Source organism: Ailuropoda melanoleuca, chromosome 14 (genome assembly GCF_002007445.2).
Source record: "Ailuropoda melanoleuca isolate Jingjing chromosome 14, ASM200744v2, whole genome shotgun sequence".
NCBI lineage: Eukaryota > Metazoa > Chordata > Mammalia > Carnivora > Ursidae > Ailuropoda > Ailuropoda melanoleuca.
Genome location: NC_048231.1, coordinates 10,474,977 through 10,497,563, shown reverse-complemented (window position 1 = coordinate 10,497,563; position 22,587 = coordinate 10,474,977). Strand labels below are relative to the sequence as shown.

At 54.3% G+C, this 22,587-nt stretch overlaps 1 protein-coding gene and 1 long non-coding RNA gene across 4 annotated transcripts in view; both read left to right on the top strand.

Moving 5' to 3' along the window:
- ACTN1 (actinin alpha 1) overlaps positions 1 to 12,446 on the top strand; it is a 93,770-nt gene extending 81,324 nt beyond the window's left edge. Inside the window, exons 12-22 of one of the 3 annotated variants that reach the window (XM_034642784.1) lie at positions 2,639 to 2,789; positions 3,265 to 3,373; positions 3,697 to 3,837; positions 4,639 to 4,821; positions 5,122 to 5,256; positions 6,371 to 6,550; positions 7,243 to 7,389; positions 8,349 to 8,429; positions 8,897 to 8,962; positions 10,141 to 10,299; positions 11,704 to 12,446. In XM_034642784.1, the coding sequence (XP_034498675.1) occupies positions 2,639 to 2,789; positions 3,265 to 3,373; positions 3,697 to 3,837; positions 4,639 to 4,821; positions 5,122 to 5,256; positions 6,371 to 6,550; positions 7,243 to 7,389; positions 8,349 to 8,429; positions 8,897 to 8,962; positions 10,141 to 10,299; positions 11,704 to 11,862 (1,511 nt within the window). In that variant the 3' untranslated portion in view covers positions 11,863 to 12,446. The remainder of the gene's footprint in view (positions 1 to 2,638; positions 2,790 to 3,264; positions 3,374 to 3,696; positions 3,838 to 4,638; positions 4,822 to 5,121; positions 5,257 to 6,370; positions 6,551 to 7,242; positions 7,390 to 8,348; positions 8,430 to 8,896; positions 8,963 to 10,140; positions 10,300 to 11,703) is intronic. The other 2 variants (XM_034642785.1, XM_034642787.1) reach the window with 2 other exon arrangements.
- Positions 12,447 to 13,038: 592 nt separating this feature from the next.
- LOC117796030 lies at positions 13,039 to 20,886 on the top strand. The gene is made up of 3 exons (XR_004620349.1): positions 13,039 to 17,045; positions 17,447 to 19,967; positions 20,049 to 20,886. It is a non-coding gene; the product is annotated as an uncharacterized LOC117796030 (long non-coding RNA).
- The last annotated feature ends 1,701 nt before the right edge of the window (positions 20,887 to 22,587 follow it).

Here is a 22,587-nt window from a genome sequence, read left to right as displayed (position 1 = left end):
ATGTCTCCTTCCCTGAGTCCGTTTGGCTGGGGTTCCCATCCCGACTCTGCCGCCTAGAAGCAGCGTAAGTTTGGACCAGTGACTTAGCCCCCAGGTGTCATTCCCTCATCTGTGACACAGAGATGACGATGCACCCTCTCCTGCGTTAGCTTCCTAGGGCCACCAGAAAAAGGACCAGACACTGGGTGGCTTCACACAACAGAAACGTGCTCTGTCCCAGGTCAGGAGGAGTCAGAAGTGGAAGGGTCGGCAGGGTTGGCTCCTTCTGGAGGCTCTGAGGATGGGGCTGTCCCTGCTTCTTCCTGGCATCTGCTGGTTGCTGGTCACCCTTGGTGTCACTGGCTTAGTTCAGTTTCTGCCTCCAGCCCCCCATGGCTGCTTCTGGGTCTCTCCTTCCTTTTCTAATCAAGACTCCAGTCGTTGGATTTGGGCCCTCCCTAGTCTCCCATGACCTCATCTTAACTAATTGCATCTACAAAGACCCTATTTTCAGTTAAGGTCAGATTCTGAAGTTCTGGATGGACCTGAGTTTGGGGGATACTGTTCAAATTCAGCATGCCTCCTCCTAGTGTTGTTGTAGGAGTAAACGTCGTAAGGACGTTTTATGCTTAGCTGAGTTCCTGGCGGGTAGAGCACACTCCGTAGAGGATAGTCCTGGATATTTTTCCTCCACTGCTTTCCCTCTTCCTGTTTCCGGCCTCCAATTCTAGTGACCAGAGCCCTTGCCGTGTTAACACATGTGTCTCCATTTCTCCAGTTTGGAGGCACTTGGGGCCATGTCCGGTGTCTGCTTGTTGGCAGCTGAAGTTAACTCCAAAGAAAGAAAAATCACACCTGGAATAGTCTTTTCCTCAGAACCCGGGTCAGGGCTGGAGAGGGACCCACACTGCTGTTTCCCCCTGCAGCCGCTTCAGCTGGGGCCCCTGGGGCACACCCTGCTGGCTGGTGGAGCGTAGGGTCTCCACACTCCCCCATTTGGCTCCCTTGTGCTCCTCAGCTCTTGGGCTGGAGACCTTTAGGGACGGCCGTACCCTGTGGTTACTCGGGAGCAGCTTGGCGTGGTGGGGGGTGGGAGTGTGCTTGACTCGGCCTGAGGGGGTCGGGTTCAGCTCCACATCTGTGAGTGCACAGCGATGTGAGGTTGCTGTGTGTCCCCCCCGCCAGCCGCAAGCCTGTGAGGCTGTTTACCCAGGTGTGCCTGGTGCAGAGTGAGAGCTTGCACCCGCTCACCCACATGCTTCGATCACGTCCTCTCCAGGGCCCAGGCACAGCTCGCAGGAAGGTACGGAGCAGGGACCGGCCCCGTGGGCCGGCCCGCCTCCAGCACGGACGTGAGAGTCGCTGGCGTGCGGGCAGTAGACACTGGCACAGCCTCGGGGCCCAGACTGTCTGCCGCCCAGGGATTCTTGGGACTGTCTACAGAATTAGTCCTAAACGTGGGGAAATCACACGCCTGGAGAGATTTGCCGTGAGACTGTCTCTAATAGCGCAAGCTGAGGGGCCTGGACCCCCACAGTAGGGTGGCAGGTGGTCACGCCAGCGGTGGCTCAGCCACCAGAGGGGACACACGTGGGAATTGGAGCCAGAGCAGAGACTCTGATGATGTGATGCTGAATGAAGACCAGGAAACACAGCTTCCATATACCTGATGGTTGTAAACAGCACCCGTATAAGACCGAAAAGGAGTAGATAAGTAGGCTCAACTGTAATTTTTTTCTCCCTGCAAACGTGTCATATTATCATTCTGACTTAAAAAGTAGGGGGGCGCCTGGTTGGCTCAGTCAGAAGAGCATGGGACTCTTGATCTTGCGGTTGTGAGTTTGAGCCTCACCTTGAGTGTAGAGAGAAGTTAAAAATAAAATCTTAAAAAAAAAAAAAATAGAAGTAGAGGGCAGGAAAGAAAGGCCACACTGGGCACCGTCTTTCAGCCTCCTCAGCCCGGCCTTCATTTGCTGAGCAGGGCTGAGCATCCCTGATGGGCCCAGACGTGGAGGGTGGGCGTGTGGCTAGGCCAGGGCAGCCCCTGTCCCGTACCAGGCATTTCACGAGACCGCTGGCACACGTCATGTAACAATAGTCCCAGGAGGTTCGGTTCTCATCCCATTTCCTCCTGGGAAACAGAAATCCAAGACATGCCAGCCCTACCCCTCTCTTAAAGAGACGGTGGTGCCCCTGACCGTCAGAGAAGGTTCTGGCCACCAATGGATTCTGTGTAGAGTGCACTGGACGTGCTGACCACAGTGAGAGTAATTACGGGGAGGGGTCCCTGCAGGGCTGCAGGGGGCTAGCAGCAATAGCTGGAGAAGCTCTAAAGAAGGGGTACCTGTGAGGCGCTTGGCTGGCTGTTTCCTGGCTATACCACAGGACAGAGCCCTATGTAGCCTTTGTATGGAACCACTCCTCGTGGCCCCGTATGTGTTCCGTGGAAAGTCGTAACTTCCCTGACCGGGCCTCGTTGTGGACGTTCTGGCTGCACGTCGCTTTCTCAAACTGCAGATGATGGATCACTGTATGGTGGACATCTGGGGATGCACCCCCGAAAATGGGGCTCTTGGGGCCCTGGGAGTGGACGGTCAGGGCCAAGAAGATGGGGCCTCTGGCTTCTGCTCAGCCTCCTCCCCCCTCTCTCCAAACCCAGGCAAAGAGGCTATGCTACAGCAGAAGGACTATGAGACCGCCACCCTCTCGGAGATCAAGGCCCTGCTCAAGAAGCATGAGGCCTTTGAGAGCGACCTGGCTGCCCACCAGGACCGCGTGGAGCAGATCGCTGCCATCGCGCAGGAGCTCAAGTAGGCGTGGCCCCGAGAGGGCTGGGGCTGCAGTGGGAAGTGGGGTATAGCTGTGAAAAGCGAGGAAGGTGGGTACAGCGGGTGCCCAGGTGGGAATGGCGTCCATACAGAAGACTGTGAGCGTCGCCCCAGGAGGAGAATGAGCCCCTGACCCTCCTGCTGAGGGCATCCGGTCCTTCCCTGTAACTAGTGCAGGACCCCGAGCTCTCGCTGTGCCTCAGAGGCTCCCTGCCATGGGGCATTGGGATCAAGACTGGCATTGCCTCCAGCCGAGGTGTGGCGAGAACTGGCCTTCATCTGTCTCCCAGCAGTCTTCTGGAAGCCAGGGAGTTGGGGGTGGGAGGAGCACCTGGAGGTCTCGAAGAAGGGAGCACACCTGGTCTCCCTATACCACGCGCGCCCCAGCCCCGGGGAGAGGAGAGCAGGCCTTGGAGGTAACCTGGGTCACCAGACCTTCCTGTCTCCTCCCTTCTAGTGAGCTGGACTATTACGACTCCCCCAATGTGAACGCCCGGTGCCAGAAGATCTGTGACCAGTGGGACAGTCTGGGAGCCCTGACCCAGAAGCGGAGGGAGGCTCTGGAGGTGAGGACCCCTGGGGGGATGGAGGCCTGCCTCGAGTGGCCATTGGAGGACTTTCCTACTCCACAGATCAGACTGGGGGCCAGGCTGGGGGATTCCAGTGTGGGACGGTCTGTAGATCCCACATTAAGAACCAGTGTCCCAGAGAAAGCCTGTTCTTTCTGTCTGACTTAGTCCAGTGCTTCCAGACCTAGACCGCTTGTGGCTGGCCAGGAGGACCTTGGGGGCACGGGATGAGGGGCGGTGGGCAGGGAGCGGTGATTCCAGATAGGACTCTGCTGAATACCTCCCTGTATCCACCCCTTCCCCTCAATTGTCACTCCCAGCGGACAGAGAAACTGCTGGAGACCATTGACCAGCTGTACTTGGAGTATGCCAAGCGGGCTGCACCCTTCAACAACTGGATGGAGGGGGCCATGGAAGATTTGCAGGACACCTTCATCGTGCACACCATCGAGGAGATCCAGGTGTGCTGCAGACCCCCTCACGCCGGAGGCCGGCTCCCCCAGGCCCCTGTGCAAACCACACTCCTGCAGGGCTGCTCTGTGGGGGTGGGGAGAGCAGCCAAGGATTTTCTACATTTGAACGAATTACATTTTATGTATTTTGATTAGGTAATAGATGTAGATGGCATAAAATCTAGAGGATAAAAAGGACATGCCGTAAATTCTCCCTCCTACCCTAGTGTGCTCCCCAGAGGGAAGCAGTATGCCTGTGCTGTCTCTGCATATGCAAGCGAAGATATTTATTTATTAATGTGGTTCTTCCCCGTACCCCTTTATAACACGAGAAGCAGCTCTTATTATGTGCTGTATTCTGAACCTTTGTTTTTAACTAATATTTTGGAGCTCATGCATTGCAATAAACAGCTGCCTCGTTCTTTTATACAGCTGCAGGGGATTTGATTTAAAAGATTTTGCCAAGGAAGCCTGGGTTGGGGAAGGTCATCTGGGGAGCAGACCTGGGGCACCGCTTGTCCCTGACCTGGCTGTGGGGTGGTGTACCCTCTAGGGCGGTTGCTCCTGGTTTCACTGGCCCTCAGCGTGAAGCTCTTGCTTTGATGGCCCTGCCTTCACCTCCCCACGGCCAGCCCCGGCCTCCTGGTTCTCAGCCATGAGCATCCTGGCTTGATGCCTCTGGGTCTTCCAGCTGGTGTGGGGCCAGGCCTTCAAGGGCCCTCCCGTGCCCCCCACCCTGGGACCTGTAGGGCTCCCTTAGTTCGTCTTGCCCACAGGAGGCACCAGTCACCGTGCTTCTCTTGCATCCAGGGACTGACCACAGCCCACGAGCAGTTCAAGGCCACCCTCCCTGATGCCGACAAGGAGCGCCTGGCCATCCTGGGTATCCACAACGAGGTGTCCAAGATTGTCCAGACCTACCACGTCAACATGGCGGGCACCAACCCCTACACAACCATCACTCCTCAGGAGATCAATGGCAAATGGGACCATGTGAGTCCAAGGGCTGGGTGGGGCATTGGCTGGGCCGTTGAAAGTTTTATGAGGGCAGGGATTTTATCCCCTTTTTAGATTGATTTTTATTAATTTTCATTGATTTTATTTTTTTCGTTATCACACTGTAAGCACTCATCTGTCCAGTTAATGAACGATGGAGTTTCTGGAACAGGTCCATGTTCATTCCTGTTCTGTAACTGACTGGCCCCTTCCCTTCATGCCTCCTCCATTTCCTCATGTGAAGTATGGGGCAGGTGACTGGCCCGTTCCTCCTGTCCATGATTGTCCCCACCCCAGGTGCGACAGTTGGTGCCACGGAGGGACCAGGCCCTGACGGAGGAGCACGCCCGCCAACAGCACAATGAGAAGCTACGTAAGCAGTTCGCAGCCCAGGCCAACATCATCGGGCCCTGGATTCAGACCAAGATGGAGGTGGGTCCCCTCACAGGAGGCAGGGATGGGGCTTCCACCCCTTCCCAGCACTGTCCCAGCCAGTCAGGCTTGCCCTGTCTCCTCCCAGGCGGGACCCCGGGAGGAATGCTGGTTCCAAGCCCATGATTGGTCTGCTGCCCTACAGAGGGCGTGGAGCCTGTCAGGGAAGGCCAGTGGGTTGATCCCCATCTCTGGTTTGCGAGCAAAGACCCACCCAGGGCTGCCATTAAAGAGCCACATGAGAAAGTCCCACAGAAGGATGAGTGCCTGGGAACCGACTAGCTTATTTATCCTTTGGCTTATTTGCCTGACCAGGTCTCCCTTCCTCCCGAGCAGAGAGCTTTGTCAAAAAGGAGCATCTTTCCAGAGAGAGAACTGAGTCTCAGACAAGCGTGGAATTTTTTTGTTGAATTGTTGGGCATGGTGTCCCTCTGAGCTCCTTGAGGGCAGAGACCATGTCGCTCGAGCTTGTGTTTGTGTGTCTCCTGCACCCCACCCCCACCTGCTTGGCACACTGTGCATAGTAGCTGCTTAGGAAAGACTTGCTGGGTCAGTTGAGCGCACAGAAAAGGCTTTTACAATCAAGGTTTGTTTCCAGAGATGAAGTACAGACAGAAAGGGGGGGATGAGGCAGGCCGGGGCAGGCACCCTGGGTGCAGGGCGGCAGGTGCGTGGCCACCGAGGAGGCACGTCTGGTGCCGTGAGACTGTGAGGAAGCTGGCTCTGTGGGCAGAGAGAGAGTCCCTGAGGTGGGTGGTAGTTGGGAACAAGGCCTGGGCTGGGGGTTTGAATGGCAAGCAGAGGAGTGAACATTTAGGTTGGGAACTGACCTTGCAGCCCCTTTCTGAGGCTGAGAGGCACCCGAGGGATGGGAGGTATGTCGTCTGGTGATGACGGTGCTTCTCATACCCCTTTATGGTGCTGTTTCCATACCAAAGTGTGTCCCTGCTGAATGTGTCTTGTTCTCGGTTGACTGATTACCACTGATGGGGTCCCTGGTGCTGGGGTGGGAACCGAGAATCATCTGAGGGGCTGACGATGATGAGCTGGGTGCCCCAGTCCCTACCCCGGGGACGGAGTGGGGCGGTCTGACGAGGGCTTGCTCCCTGAGCAGGAGATCGGGCGCATCTCCATTGAGATGCACGGGACCCTGGAGGACCAGCTGAGCCACCTGCGGCAGTACGAGAAGAGCATCGTCAACTACAAGCCCAAGATCGACCAGCTGGAGGGCGACCACCAGCTCATCCAGGAGGCGCTCATCTTCGACAACAAGCACACCAACTACACCATGGAGGTGGGCGGCGCCAACCTTGCTTCTCCAGGAGGGGCGCCCCGGAGCCCCTTCTGCTCCCCACCCCCCGGGGCTGACGCAGGGGCAGTTACCAGTCTCCCCAGGAAGGTGCTCAGAGTGGGAGGACAAACTCCCACTTGGGAGTGAGGGGGTACTCGGTGCCACTCCCCTCTGGAGCTCCGGGTCCTCGGGCCCTTCTGAATTTCCCAGGGAGCTCGTGGACAATGCAGACGTCCAGGCTCCAGCTCCAGGGTTTGATTCACTAGGTCCAGGATGAGGCCGAGGGATCTGAATTTTGAACCAGCGCCCTGGTGATTCAGAGGCAGGTGGTCTCCAGACATGGGCTTAGGCACCTGATTTCCAGGTGGCGAATTGTCTGGACCATGAGGGCGTGTGAGTGTGGCGCTAGAATGGGGTGTGCAGGGCCCTCCTTCCTGGCCTGACTCACGCCGTGCGTTAGTTCTGGTCTCTGCTGCCCCCCCACCCCCGTGGAGGCCACGCCCGCCTGTGCTTCTCTTTCATCATCTGGGTCCTCTGTCCTGGTGTCTTGTCCTTGCCTGTGATGCTGTCAGTCTGGCTCAAAGTCCAGATCTGATTGCTTGGGCCGTTTCGATAGTTGCTGGAAGGAGTAGCCAGGAGCAGCCAAGGCCCAGGCGTGGGGCCCCTTTGCTGACAGGCTCCTCATCCCCCCCCAGCACATCCGTGTGGGCTGGGAGCAGCTCCTCACCACCATCGCCAGGACCATCAACGAAGTGGAGAATCAGATCCTGACCCGAGATGCCAAGGGCATCAGCCAGGAGCAGATGAATGAGTTCCGGGCCTCCTTCAACCACTTTGACCGGGTGAGAGCCCCAACCCCCGCACCTAGAGCAGTCCCCACCCCTGCCCCAGGGCCCTGGGGGGCACTGCCCAGGAGGTGGGCAGCCATGCTGGGCCAGTTCCTGGACAAGGGAGGAGGAGGGAGAGCAGGAAGTCAGCCTGCCCTGACTTTCTGCACCTCACAGCTGGCCTTAGAAAGCCTGTCCTGGTGTGCTGTGAGCTTCCCTGCTTTTCTGGATCAAGAGCTCATGTAGCGAGTGGAGAGAGGATCTCTGGCCCCTGACACTTGCTCTCCTGCCACGAGGACTTGGGAGCAAGGCTACCGTAGCCTCAGGGGCCAGCCTGCTATCCCCTGGCTGTGGGGACTATTGCTCGCCTCTGCCTCAGGACAGAGGAGCAGAGGCTCCCTCCCCACCCCACTCCCAGCAGCCTTTGGGAGACTCTGGGGGGGTGTCAGCATTATTCACCCTGGGTTCTCATCCTAGCTCTCGGACGGGCTGGGCTGTACATGGGCCGTCCCTCCCGGTGCCCTGGGGCCTCTGGGTAGCCAGAGGGGTGGGAGCATGGGGTTTGGTGCTGCCCACCGCCCTGCCTGCTTCCCTGTCCTCCAGCCTCCTGGGTGGGTGAAGCCCTCTGGGAAAGCCAGGTCGGGGCCTTGGGGCTGGGGTGGGCCGGGCCCTTCTGGGGGAACTTCTCACCCCCGTGGCTCACCGTGTCCCCCTCTGGCCTGCTTCCCGGAGCAGGGCTGCGTGTGCCAGGGAGAGGGCACCCTCTGGACCTCATCCGTGTGTCTAACTGTGCACTTTTATTTCCCCTCCTCCCCTGCCCCTTCCACCCTCCACCCTCTCCCTCCGCATGCCTTCGTCCCTGTGTCTCCCCACACACGCCACCCTCCACCTGGGGCATGGCCCACCCCCCACCCCTCACGGCCTCCACCTCCCTGGCACCGCATGGCTGGCTGCCTGGCGCACGGCGGCCCCAGGATCACTCCGGCACGCTGGGTCCCGAGGAGTTCAAAGCCTGCCTCATCAGCTTGGGTTATGATATTGGCAACGACCCGCAGGTACTTGCCTCCTGCACGCAGCACGCTCAGGGGTGGCGTCCGGGGCGAGAAATAACGCGTTTCTCCTTTTTCTTTTCTCTCTCTGTCTGGCTCTCCCTGTCTCCCCTTTCCTGTGGGCCTCGGGGCTCGTCCTCTCCTGCTGTCCCTGCCTGGCCCACGTCGGGCTCCTCTTCCCACTGCTCCAACCTCTGCCCTCCGCCCTCTGTCATCTTTCGTGGGAACCTGCTCGGGGCCCCCCTTCCTCTCTCCTCGTCTCTCTCCATCCTGTGGACGGACTTTGGCCTCTCCCTGTTCTCTCTCCTCCCCTTGGACGTGTCTCCTCTGTGCTCCTTTTCCCTTCCTGGCCCCGCAACCGTACACCTCGACCTCCTCTTCTGGCCGTCTGCGCCCTGTCTTCCTGGCCCCGGGCCGGCCCTTCCTCCTTCTGCCTCTGACCCTCCTGTGTATTGGTGCCACTGCCCCCACAGAAGAAGACAGGCATGATGGACACGGATGATTTCCGCGCCTGCCTTATCTCCATGGGTTACAACATGGTAATGTAAACCCCACCCTCTGTTCTGACGAGGGCCCGCCAGCTGGCCAGAGAAGCCGAGGCCTGGCCAGGGCAGGCTGCGAGGCCTCAGGCTGGGGGCTGCCCTCCCTGGAGGGGCCTCAGAGTTCCCGTCCGTGGGGAAGATGGCGCCCTGGTGGCTGGGCCCAGCCTCATGGCGCGTGTGTGTCCCAGAGGTCTGGCCTTCTCACCTTCTCACCTTCTCACCTCGGTCTCTGCGCTGGCATATATTTTGGTACTTACTGTGGAGAGGGGCTTTTTCACTCCCACGGTGGATGGTGGGGCTGGCCCCGAGGCTAGCAGGAAGGACTGGAGGTTTGGACTTCCTGGGTTGGGTTTCATCTCTCAGGAAGCGCAGAGATTTCTGCCTCGCCCTGGTGGTGGCTCCAGCCACGCCCGTTGCCCCTTGGCCTTCCCAGCCTTCCCAGTTGTGTGCCCTCATGCAGGCCTTCTGAATAGAGCGGGGACCTGAGCTGGGCAGCCAGGCAGCTCCCGGGCCACGGCGCAAAGGGCAGAGCTTGTGGGCTGCCCCATGCAGGGCAAGGGCTCTAGACGCAGGGAGCCCAGGAGCAAATCCCAGCTCTGCCATCAGCAGCTTGGGGCCCAGGATGAGGTGAGGGGACCCCTGCAGGAGCTTCTGTGAGTGCTGCGCACGGGTCTGACGCAGGGAAAGTATGATGTGCTGGGGAGAACACAGGTTGTGGAGCCAGACCAAGTTCAAATCCCAACTCTATTACCTGCTGGCTGTGTGACCTTGAGCAAGTCACCAAGCCTGTCTGGGCCTCCAGTTGCCCCTCTGGAAACCTGATGGAAATAATAACGACCTGTGCCATATGGTGGTGGGGAGGGTGAAATGAAGTGAAATGCATCCAGCCGTTAGAAGAGTACCTGCCCCATGCTCTCAGCCGTGACAACTGTCAGCATTGTCGCCGTTTGCTTCGACTGGAACCTGTGGGGTGTGGGAAGCCTGAACTGGGTCTTCGCTCTTGGGTGTGATGTCCCTATGATGCCCTTAGGACAGCCCAGGTTAGGTCAGGGAGCCGTTGTGCCCTAACAGCCTCAGGCCACTCTGAGCCCCCAGGGCCTTCTGGTCCGTATGAGACATTCCCAGCGGCCTGTGGCTGAGAGGCTGACGGGCCTGGGGTTGGCTCTTCTCTCCAGGGAGAGGCAGAATTTGCCCGTATCATGAGCATCGTGGACCCCAACCGCCTGGGGGTAGTGACATTCCAGGCCTTCATCGACTTTATGTCTCGGGAGACGGCCGACACAGACACAGCAGACCAAGTCATGGCCTCCTTCAAGATCCTGGCTGGGGACAAGGTGGGTCTTCTATGCTGTGGGCACTGTGCAGGGGCCACTGTGATCTGGAGGGGAGGTCGCTTGCACCCTGTGGCCCCTTCCTCCCACTGGGGCTCCCCATGCTGTCCATCTCTACCTATTTCGGTAATGCTTTGGGATCAGCTAAGGTGTTAGGACACACTATGAGTTTAAGGGGATCTCCTGCCAGGGCGTGGGACTCCTTAGCACTTGGGCAAAAGTGATGAGTGGTAGAGACGGGTAGAGTGGGGTGGGGGGGTGTGACTGAATGATGAAAGGGCCAGGTGAGAACTTAGACTTTCACCGTTACATCACTCTGGGCGCAGGCGCAGAGCGTCGGCAGGGAGTGGGAGGCAAGCACATTTCGGTCTACCCTGGGCAGCAGTCAGTTCTGGTTTCCAAATTTCCCAAGTTCCCTGCAGTGCCCTGCCTGGCAATGGAACAGTGGGAGCGCGAGGGGAAACTGGCAGAGAGGGGGATGTCTGGAGGCCAGATTTCCTTTCTATAAAATCCATAGGATAATCCTTCTGCCATTCTTCGTTCAGACTGAAAAGATTTGAGTTATAAAAAGCCAAAGCCAATGGGGAGCATAATTTCTGAAATGTCTCAGTCTATAAGGGAAAAAGACTGAGCCCACAGAGGTTCCTAAAGGTTGGTTCCTAAAGTTTAAGGACACCCTATTAGAGTCCTAGCACCTTGTCACTTGAAGTGACTCTGGGTCTGTGAGGTCCAGAAAGGGGCCTGGGCTCCTGACTTTCGGAGTGACCTGGGGGTGACCCCGCCCTCCTGGTTCCTAGGGGACTCTGGCAGAGGTAGGACATGGGGCTGGGGGCCCCCCTTTTGGGTCAGAGCCTCCAAGTGAGCTGTTCTGGAGCCTAAAACCCCCAAAAGAAGCAGCTTCCCAGTAGACCTGTCACAGGCACCCAGAGACCTGGGCTGGGAACCAGGCGGGGTGAGGGCAGACCCACGTCTTGCAAATGTGGTGGAGATAGCTGTCTGCCACGGCCACGGCCACGTCACACTTGGGTGCTCACTGTTTTGGCTGAAATTATATGACCTGCAGAGCGCTCGCTTGAGCGGGCGTGGGTCCCGCTCTGTTACCAGACCCCCTACTGGGTTCGCTCCAGCCCGTGGTGCCTGCAGTCGAGAGGGATCCATGAAATTACAGGCGCAGTTAGCACTTGAATTAGCATGGAAACAGGCCAGAGTAGGTATGGAAATGGCAAACAGGAGCTTGGAAATGAACGTGTATTTTGTATATGCACACGTGCATGTGTCTATACATACACATGATATACGTGTGGATACGTGTGCCCGCGCACGTGTCTGTATCTAGAGGGAGGGGACGGGGCGGGGTGTTGCCGCCCCCACTGACATCCCGGCCCGCCTGCCCCGCGCTCTCTGCAGAATTACATCACGGTGGAAGAGCTGCGCCGAGAGCTGCCGCCCGACCAGGCCGAGTACTGCATCGCTCGGATGGCCCCCTACACCGGCCACGACGCCGTGCCGGGTGCTCTGGACTACATGTCCTTCTCCACGGCGCTGTACGGCGAGAGCGACCTCTAACCCGCCCGCCCACCCAGGCCAGCGCCCTCGCCCTGCCCGCTGTGCGCCCTCTGCCCTGTGCCCCCTGCTGCCCCCTCTCCCGCCCAGGTTTGGTCTCCTCGCTCAGGCTCCAACCGGGCGAGCCTCCCTGCCCGCAAAGTGACAGTTTACAAAATTATTTTCTGCAAAAAAGAAAAAAAAATTACGTTAAAAAAAAGTAAAAAAAAAAAAAAAAAAAAAAACCAAAAAACCACATATTTTATTATAGAAAAAGTATTTTTTTCTCCACCAGACTTAAATGGAAAAGAGGAAAAATTAACTGTTTGCACCAAAATGTTTTGTTTTGTTGTGACATAGGACAATAACCAAGCACAATGTTCTATTCTGTACTTTTTATCGATTTTTTTTTCTCTCTGTATCATCTGCTGTATTCATTTCTCCAATCTCATGTCCACCTTGATGTGGGAGTTGGGGGGGTGGGGGTAGGGGGGTATCTCGTCAGAAGGCACATTGGTGCATGTGTGTTTGCTAGCTCACTTGTCCATGAAAATATTTTATGATATTAAAGAAAATCTTTTGAAATGGCTGTTTTTTAAGGAAGAGAATTTATGTGTCTTGTCTTCTCGGTTATAAGTCCAGAGGTGTGGTTAGCTCACTTTTTTTCCTTTAGTTTTACTATTGCCGATTAAAAATGAACAAGATTGGAGAGTGTGGACAATTTTGATAAAACTTGTCACACACCATATTAAAGCAACAGCGCTCCCATGACTAGTCTTGGCCTGCTCCTTGCTTACTGTTTTCCAGAAGGGTGCATGAGGTCAAGGACGATGGGGGCCGCCTGTACCCAACCTTAATGGGTTTTCGACCCTGGCACAATGCCGCCCTCCTACACTTCACTATGTTTATTTTAAAAAAGGAACGGTGGTTTCCTCAGAAGGCTCCTATGAGTTGAAGATAAGGTCACAGATGTGTGAGGAAGGCACTCTGTAATAAGTCCTACCTTTGTTCTCTATGGCATCAGACAGCTCTGTGACATCTGTGTGCCCCCCCTTGCTATTCAAAAGGTCCTGCAGTTGGGGCGCCTGGGTGGCTCAGTCAATTAAGCGTCTGCTTTTAGCTCGGGGTCCTGGGATCGAGCCCCAAGTCTGTTTCTCCCTGTCCCTCTGCCCCTCCCTCTGCCCTTCCCCCTGCTTGTGCTCTCTGTCTCTCAAATAAATAAAATCTTAAAAAAAGAAAACAAAACAATGTCCTGCAGAAAGCAGCTCTCCAGCATCACCTGGGAGCTTGCTGGAAATGCAGAGTCTCAGGCCCCACCCCAGACTTTCAGAATCTGCGTTTTAATAAGATCCCCGTAGACTGCCGTTTCCAAAGTGGGGAAACTGCACTAGAGTTCCCTTAGCTATTACGTGGCAATAATAGTGCTATTGGAAAGCCAGTGCGGCAACACGTAGAGCTCCTAGAATCCTAGAACGTTCTGGAATACTCACTGCCCAGGAAAGAGGCGAGAGGACTGTTCAGAAGGAAGGACATGGGGTAGAGGTCGGCATTTGCTTTGGAAACATTCCCGTAGGATTTACCACCGGCTGGTGAAAAGTCCGGTAAATGCTCGGTGTTGGTCTGTGGTGGGTGCAGCTCCAAGGGGGAAAACCGTGGAATAAGGCCAGGGCCTTGTCTCAGAGGGTCCAAGTCCTTTGACAGAGGGTAGGGCACAAGATACTCCGTTTTCGCTATTGACATGCAAGTCGAGCCGAGGAGAGGGGAAATTGTTCCAAGCAGAAACTTTCCCAAACCCAAGGTGCCAGCACTTTACCGTACCACAGTTTCTAGAGGTATCAGTCGACCTTTCCACTGCTCACATTAGAAAAGGGTAAGAGTCATTTGAACCACAGTACGCTTACTGAGTAAACTGCACGTCCTTCAGACAAATGCCCTAATTTGATATCCTCAATATTCAAGTGTGCTTGTTTGTCTGCAGATGACTATAGTTGCTTTAAATTTTCAGTCTGCTAAAGAGAAAGCATTTTAAAATCTATTCTTGAAGCTATTTAGGTGATCGCACACGTCTTACTGTATTGATAATGTCATTTTTTCTGTAAAAATAAAAAGACTCTTGCTTGTCCTAATCATTCATACATGTAACAGTTAACCATCTCCCAGATAACCCCATTTAAATCTCCCAAAATGATTAAGTCCCTGTAAATATTTTAAACATATTGACAAATTTTAATAATTCTTTCCAGTACATCAGACTCCCCACTGAGGCGAATTCAAATGGAGGCTGCAAATTCTTGCTCAGCACAAAACAATTGAAATATTAGAAATGTAAATCACGTTCTCTGGAGCAGTTCAAAGCTGTTTACTAACAGTTCTCTTCCACCTCCAAAATGAAAATAACACATCTCATCTCAATTTCACATTCCAGATAAAAACCCCCAAGCGAATATATGCCAGATTCTCTTACGAGTTCAAGCTTCTTAAATGAATCCACAGGTTGTATGTGTATAAACCCGCTGAACACCCCCAAAATCTTCATACTGAGAGTTGGATTTCCTTCATCCATGCACTTCTTTCTACATAGCTGATCTCAAGTCCCCCTGTCACTCATTGCTGGGTTTTCGGGTCACAACTGTGACATGCATCAGCGGGGAGTCCGAACCAGGACCCAGAATGAGGTGCTCACCCGCTTCCAGGCTCCACCCAAGGCACCAGGGAGCTCATGGCATGGACTCCAGAGTCCAGCATTGTTTGCTTTGTCACCAGGGTCCCCGGGCCAAGGCCTCTCCTCTGGGGCTTTGTCTGCAGCCTGTCACCACACTCCCTTGCTGGTCATCTTTTGTATCTCACCGTGGGCTGCTTTTCATCATGAACCATTCCAGTTTGCTCTAAATGATTGGGTACGTGGAGTTTTCTACCCTGACGAAGGGGGCAGTTGATTGTTCTGCATCAGTGGGAGGAACGCATCGAGTCTCTTTCTTGCCCAGCTAGGGCATGCATTTCTTTTGTATTTTCATCTGCCTCTGCCCATACCTTTGGAGGGAATTTGCTGACAGCCTGATGAAGGCCAATCTGGAAATACAGATCCTCTTTCTTTGGCCTGTCAAGCCTTCAGTGAAATCCTATGACCATTGCAAATCCCAGGCCTGTCTCAGGAACCTCTGTGTCCTCTGTCCCTGAATAAGGACCAGTGCCCGAAGGGTACAGTCAGTAGGGTGAGTGAGTTACCAGAACTGAGGACAGATAAGATTTCCTTAGGTTGTAAGGACATCAGAGGCTTTGTCAGTTCTTTGGCCTGTGCCACGGGGGGGACTGTGGCATGGATGGTGTCCCAGGGTGGCGTGCATGGTGGGGAGTGCCTCTGAGCTGCCCCATCTAAACCCAGCCCGGGACTAGGGTCTGCCTTCCTGTCACTGAGGGAAGAAATACAACCTCTCACGACATCAGTGCCTTTCAAGGGAGACACATGGGCTCAGGTGTGCCCTGCTACTTCCCAGCTGGGCACATCACCTCCCTACATGGTGTCACCAATGCCACTTTCCGTCTGTGCTGGCACATTGTAGGCAGTTAATAGGGGACAGTAAGTATTAATACAGTTTCTTTTTTAATTAGCTATGCTTTGTTAAGCTATTTTAAATATTCTTAAGGCAAAAAGGCCTGACTCTAGAAAAATACTGGTAAGGGGAGTCCTCTTCCCATCTTTGAGCTCTGTGGTGGGCTGAATACTGGTCCCCACAGTCCACGCCCTAATACCTGGAGCCTGCGATTACTTTACCTGGCAGATGGGACTTTGCAGATGTAATTAAGGATCTGGAGATGGGGAGATGATTCTGGATGATCTGGGTGGGCCTTCATCAAGAGGTAGGCCAGAGTGTGAAAGTCAGAGAAGAAGTGATGGAGATAGAGGTTGGAGCGCAGTAGGCCGTCAGCCGAGGCATGCGAACGGCCTGTAGAAGTTAGAGCAGGCAAGGGCCCGGAGCCTCCCCTAGAGGTTCCAGAAGAACGGCAGCCCTGCTGACTGACTGGCCTCCTGGCCTCCCGAACCACAGGCACACCTGGTTTCATGTAGCACTTGGTAGGTCATGTGTTTCTTACAAATTGAAGGTTTGTGGCCACCCTGAGTGGAGCAAGTCTTGGTGCCATTTTTCTAACAACATTTGCTTGCTTTATGTCTCTGTGCCAATAAAGTATTTTAAAATTAAGGCCCATGCATTGTTTTCTTTTCTTTTTTTTTAAGATATAATGTTATCGCACATGCAATCAGCCGAGGTGTAGTACCAACACAACTTTTACCTGCAGTGGGGGACCAAGAAGTCCCTTTGGCTCGCTTTATTTTTTTATTGTTTTTAAAAGATTTTGTTTATTCATTTGAGACACAGAGATACAGATAGAGCACGAGCAGGTGGAGAACAGAGGGAGAGGGAGAAGCAGGCTCCCTGCTGAGCCAGGAGCTCGATGTGGGTCTCGATCCCAGGACCCTGGGATCATGACCTGAGCTGAGGCAGACCATCTGAGCCACCCAGGCGCCCCTGGCTTGCTTTACTGTGATGTCTGCTCTGTTGCGGTGGTGGGGATGGAATCTGCAATAGCTCCGAGCTAGATGCCCGTAGAAGGTAATAAATCCTTGTTATCTTCAGCTACGACGTGTGTGGTAATTTATTGTGTCAGCCGTAGGAGACTAATACACGCTCCATCATCCAGGCCTCTGGGAAGTCTGGCTGCTTCCCTGATGTCAGTGGCCCAGGTTAGAGGCCTGAGGCTCTGGAGAAACCACTCCAGCTTCAAAGGCCTGAGTTGGCAATGTTGGTGCTTGGGAGGCCGCCATGGCTGTCGGACCAGAGCCGCAGCCCCAGTCACGCTAGCCCACAGAGGAGGGAGATGGAAGCTACAGCCGGAAACCCCAAAAGGGCCAGAATGGCTGGGCCTGCAGGAAGTTGGGGAGCTGGTTAGCAGCATGGGGCTGAGGGGTTGAGGGCTGCAGGCAGGACACAACCGAGGCCACTAAGCTGTTTGAGAAAATCAGGAGCTGAGGTTTTATTTCATTTTCAGTTTCTGTGGGTCAGACCTAATGGAGATGTCCCCTTGTCCTTTCAGAATTTTCTGACCCTCCCAGTCTGTACTCACTGCAAAATTCTTTTTAGTTCCAAATTTAGACCCGGTGGTGAAAGTAGCATTTCAGGAAGAGAGGAAGGAGCCATTCTCATGACAAGGTAATAGCATGGGGAGGGCAGAAGGGATGGGTGAACCACTTCCCAGGAAGCTTAAATGGGCCTCTGTGACGGGCTAAATGTGGGATGAAGGATAAGAATGTCCACAGAATGTTAGTGTCAGAAAACGGTTGAGGTCCTGGAGTCCAATCTTTCCATGTGACAGAGAAGAGTACGGCCTGAGAGCAACGCTTGCTCGAGGTCACAGAGGTAGGTTGAGGCAGAGGTGCAGGAGAATCCAGGTCTCCTGACTCACAGCCCAGTGCTCTGTGCAGAACAGCCAAGTGGGAGCCAAGGTGGGTGGGGGGAGAGAGAGATAGGAAGAGAAAGAGAGAGGAGAATATTTCGTTTTCATACACAATCAGCCTGAGCTCATCAGATGTAATAACTCGTTACCCAACCAGGTGTCATTTGTGGATGAAGCTCGATCGCTACTCGGTTATGTGCTGATAAGGACACTTGCAGTTAGTTGCCGGAGTCACAAAACGCAAGCTGCGCGGCTGAAGCCAGAGGCTGGTTTTACCGGCTTGGATAACCGAAGTGTGCGGGCTCCTGCTGGCTGCCCAGATGCCTGAGGCAGGGGCTCCCGTGACTCCAGCAGGACATGGTTTCTCTGGATTGACCCCATTCTCACGTAGGCTCTCCCTCCCAGGGGGCGAAACGGCCAGGGCTCCAGGCTCACAACCTTGCAATTTCGAGTTTAGCAAAGAGACTCGAGGAGAGAGCGACATCCCCCAGAGGTGTGCAACATGGTGGCCTCAGCCAGGGCCACGGGGTTGCTCACTGGCTGCGTCCGGCCTGTGTGTGCACCCTAGAGGGGAGGGTGCAGCCCCCCCCACCGGCCACCTGGACGTGCAGCGGAGGCGGCAGGGCCCTTTCTGGCAAGCGACCCACAAGACGCTGCCTCCCCACAAAACTCGCGTAAGGGGTGGGCTCTCCAGAAGCTGATGCTGGCCAGCCAACAAACAGGACATCCTCCACGACAGCGGGAAGGAACGGAGTCCCCGCGCAGGTCAGGGGCTGTGACTGGAGGCGAGGGCAATTGGGGCTGGCACGACGGCCGGCACCGCGTCACAGGCCGCTGCCCTCACCGCCCTGCTCATACGCAGCCAACTTCCACCTCCTGTTCTTGCATCTCTGTGCCCGGGGACTTTCCTCCCAGAGCCACTGAAGGCCACCCTGCCCGAGGATGAGCAGGCCACCAGAGGTAGCTTCTAGGAAGAATGCGCGCCAGCTCCCTCCCCCCTCGGATGGCATTACTGGGAGGCTCGGGCTTGGCAAGGTTTCACAGCGTTATCCCAACAGGATTAAGCCCAGCTGCCCACAGAGCTCAGGGCACAGGCAGCCCCGGGAGGTGGCTTTGGGGATACCCCACATGAACACAGAGCCCATTCGCAGGGACGTGCCCCAGAGTGACCCCCTGAGAGCCCCCATCCAGACCCTTGAGATGCATCCTAGGGGAGTCCCGGGCCCCGTCCAAACACCGTCCTAGAACACGTGGACCTGCTGGTTGGAGAGTCTCCGCCTGAGGCACGTTGAGAAGGAAACACCAAGCGAGCAGGGAGGGGGCCACCTCCTCTCTCTGGGCCGCAGGCCCGTGTTTCCTCACGTGCAGCTGGCGGCTGGCAGCCGGGAAAACAAGGCGCCTCCGGTGGGCTCGCAGAGGAGTGGGGCATCCTGGTGTCAGGCCCGTGGGCACTCAGAAAACTGTCCCTGGGCACCTGTGGGAGACTCGAGGCTTAGGAGCAAAATTCCCCTCTTAAAATTCAAGGCAATGGGAAAACAGTTCTGTATGCAAAACTTTTCACTGTAGGTTATATTTAGGACACTTATATCCACGAAGTGCCGCCCGGAGGAGGGCAGACGTTGGGTAGAGCAACTAACCCAGAGCCCAGTAAGCACCCCCCACCCTCCCCACCCACCACCTGAAAATGCCGTTTGAGAAGGCGGGTCTTAAAACGAGCTGGGTGGATGTTGCCCTCCAGCGGCCAAGCGCGTCCTTACAGCGTGTGGCGGGGGGAGAGCGGCAGGGAGCAAAACCAGAGCTCTCACCGCGACATCCTGCCCTGCTTCCATTTGCTCTGCTACCAACGTGTCTCAACCAGGGAATTTCTGGGATGGCGAGAGCCCTTGGCCTGTGCCACAGAGGGACAGCGGGAGCAGCCGGGCACGCTTAGCAGGAGAAAAACAAGGGCTAACATTTGTTGAGCACTTCTTTGGTCCAAGTCTTAAGCCATTTACGTGCATTCAGTCTTCACACAGACTATTATTATCCCTTTAAAAACCCTGAAACCAAGGCACAGAAATCTTAAGTTAGTGATGGGGATTTGAACCCAGGTCCCTCTAATCCCCAGAAGCAGAAACCGCGTTTCTTTCACCTTATTAGTGGTTCTCAGACCCTGCTGAGCTCAAGAATTGTTCTGGAAGTTTGTCAAGGATGCAGAGTCCAGTCCAGGGCTCTGCCCCTGAGAACGTGATGTAGTGGGTCTAAAAGGAGCAAAGACACCTGAGGATCTGTCCTTAGGACATTCCTGGTAGAACCCAGCAAGTAATCCAAGCAGGTTCACGGGCCACACTTTAGGAAACACCTAAGTAAAATCTCATCATTGCCAAGAGGGCGATCTGGATATGGGAAAGAACTTCCTTTTTTTTGTTGTTTTTTTCGTTTTTTTGTTTAAGATTTTATTTACTTATTTGAGAGAGAGAGAGAGAGAATGAGCAGGGTGGAGGGGCAGAGGGAGAGGGAGCAGCAGACTCCCCACTGGGCAGGGAGCCCGCCAAGGGGCTTCATCCCAGGACCCTGAGATCATAACCTGAGCTGAAGGCAGATGCTCAATGGACTGAGCCACCCAGGTGCCCCAAGAGAGAACTTTCTAGTCATGTATGCAGATTCAATTCATGTCTGCATGCCAAGCATTTTGATAGGTGCTCTCACGAACACAGTNGAGAACTTTCTAGTCATGTATGCAGATTCAATTCATGTCTGCATGCCAAGCATTTTGATAGGTGCTCTCACGAACACAGTCTCAGCCCCCTCCCTGGTAACTCTGGGGGCTCCGTGTCCCCAGTGTGCAGATGACGATGCCTCTCAAGAGGAAACAACCCCCCCCACTTTTTTCTACTTGGAGGTTCCTTTCAGTCAGCATTCCACTCTGTGTTTACAGTGGGTCTCCCGTGATGCCCTCCAAAATAGGCCACTGCTGCATAGGGATCATCTTGAACTGAAGGCAACCGGGAAGCAGATACAAGAAAGGCTCCCTGTTCTCCTCCTATTTGCTGGAAAGCGGGACACACAATCGTGAAAGCGTCCCCTTCTGCCCTTTCTACAGGGAAGACAGAAGTTGATCACCAGAGAGAACTCTATCCCCATATCAGCCCACGATGGCACCGGAGGAGCCCACATTACAAACCTTGCTAAAACTGGCCCTTTGTTAGCATTCATTTCCCCGTTTGCCTTCCCACAATTTGCTGCCCTAGAAACTCAGTCTTTTTTCTTTGTCTTGCTGTTTCTCTAAAAATGCATTGTTCTTCTGTCGAGATGCTGTATAAGGCCAAGTTCTAACCACCCTTCTCAGTTATTCAACTCAGCACTCCTGTGCGAATGTGGGAGGAATGTGTCAAAAAACTTCCGTTTTTCGCTTGTTGATCTGTCCTTTATTCGTCAAAACTCCACCCTTTGTCATTAACTTACGTTTACCTCATTTGGTACTTCAAAATGAAGGATAACTTGGTATATTAAAAAGTTAATGAAGATTAAAAATTATCTCAATTTTCTTGGGGCGCCTGGGTGGCACAGCGGTTAAGCGTCTGCCTTCGGCTCAGGGCGTGATCCCGGCGTTATGGGATCGAGCCCCACATCAGGCTCCTCAGCTATGAGCCTGCTTCTTCCTCTCCCACTCCCCCTGCTTGTGTTCCCTCTCTCGCATCTGTCTCTCTCTCTGTCAAATAAATAAATAAAATCTTAAAAAAAAATTATCTCAATTTTCTTTATCTACCTTTTAAAGCAGTTGAGTGACTTCCTTCTGTTTTGAGGCTTTTCCTCTGAAGTATAATGATCATTATTTTAGATTTATGATTTTCACAGAGAAATATGGCTTGAGTCAATAATCATCCATCTGATTTAAAGAAGAGCTACCATTTAAAATAGGGGTGCCTGGGAGGCTTAAATCGGTTAAGAGTCTGACTTTTTTTTCTTTTTAAATGATTTTATTTATTTATTTATTTGACAGAGATAGAGACAGCCAGAGAGAAAGGGAACACAAGCAGGGGGAGTGGGAGAGGAAGAAGCAGTCTCATAGCGGAAAAGCCTGATGTGGGGCTCGATCCCATAACGCCAGGATCACGCCCTGAGCTGAAGGCAGACACTTAACCACTGTGCCACCCAGGCGCCCCAAGAGTCTGACTCTTGATCTCAGCTCAAGTCTTGATCTCAGGGTCATGAGTTCGAGCCCCGTGTTGGGCTCCATATGGGGCATAGAGCTGATTTAAGATAAATAAATAAATAAATAAAATAGACAAATATCTGAATCATTCTAGAAGATCTACTATTTGTTAACCTTTTTTTTTTTGAATTTGTGAAATTATTTGCTAATTTTTTTTTCTTGAGAATCTGAGTCCAAATACCTATGGAAACAAAACTCAGAAGAAAATTTTTGTTCTAATATTACATTTGCTATTATGGAAGTAGTTCTAGATAAAGTGGAAAATACTTCTGAAATCTGCTTTTGTTAGTCTAATTGACAGTGCCCCAGCCAATGAACCTGAGATGAGTAGAGGAAAAAAAAGATTTTCTTTCCTTCCCCTACACCCCCGTGGAAATTAAGCACCTTGATGTTGCTGGGGACATTTGCATCGTCTGGCAGGGGCCCAGAGTAAGTGCGGGTACTGCTGTTGTGCCGAAATGCCCCAGTTGCCAGGAGCAGGCTCGGGGAGGCGTTGCCAGGCCTAGGGAGCAGCGGCCACATGGGTCACCGGGGGGGGGGGCATCAGTCCTGGGATCTGGAGGAGCTAATCCCCGGGATGGGATCTGGAGGAGCTAATCCCCGGGCAGGCCCTCGGGAGGGGCAGGTGGGACCCAAGTCCTGGTCACTGTGGGGCTGCCCGCAGAGCGCCATCGAACCAGGACACATTGTCTGCGAGGAAGAGGTCCTGTGTGGCAGGCCGAGGGGCAAGGGCAGCATGACAAGTCCCAGCAGGCTGGGAGGAGGGAGGCCAGCTTGCTCTCAGTTGGGGGCCCTACCTCTGCGGCCCCTTGTCATCATCTTCCAAATAAACCACTCGTTCTTAAATCCCTGACTGAGGGTCTGTTTTTAGGGCAAACGCAAACCAAGCCGGTGGCCCTCCCTGGGCCCCGAGCCCCTGGCAGTCTGCTCCTTCGGTGGCACGATGATCTCTATGTAAGATCTCACTGACTAGCAAATACGAAAAGCTCTGGTTTGCAGTATTTGCTGATTTCTGGGTGTGAGTACTCCCACCGTGGCTGATTTCCATCGACCGAGTTGATGTCCCTGCCCACAGGGTAGAGAGGGGGTGCCCGCTGCTGGCT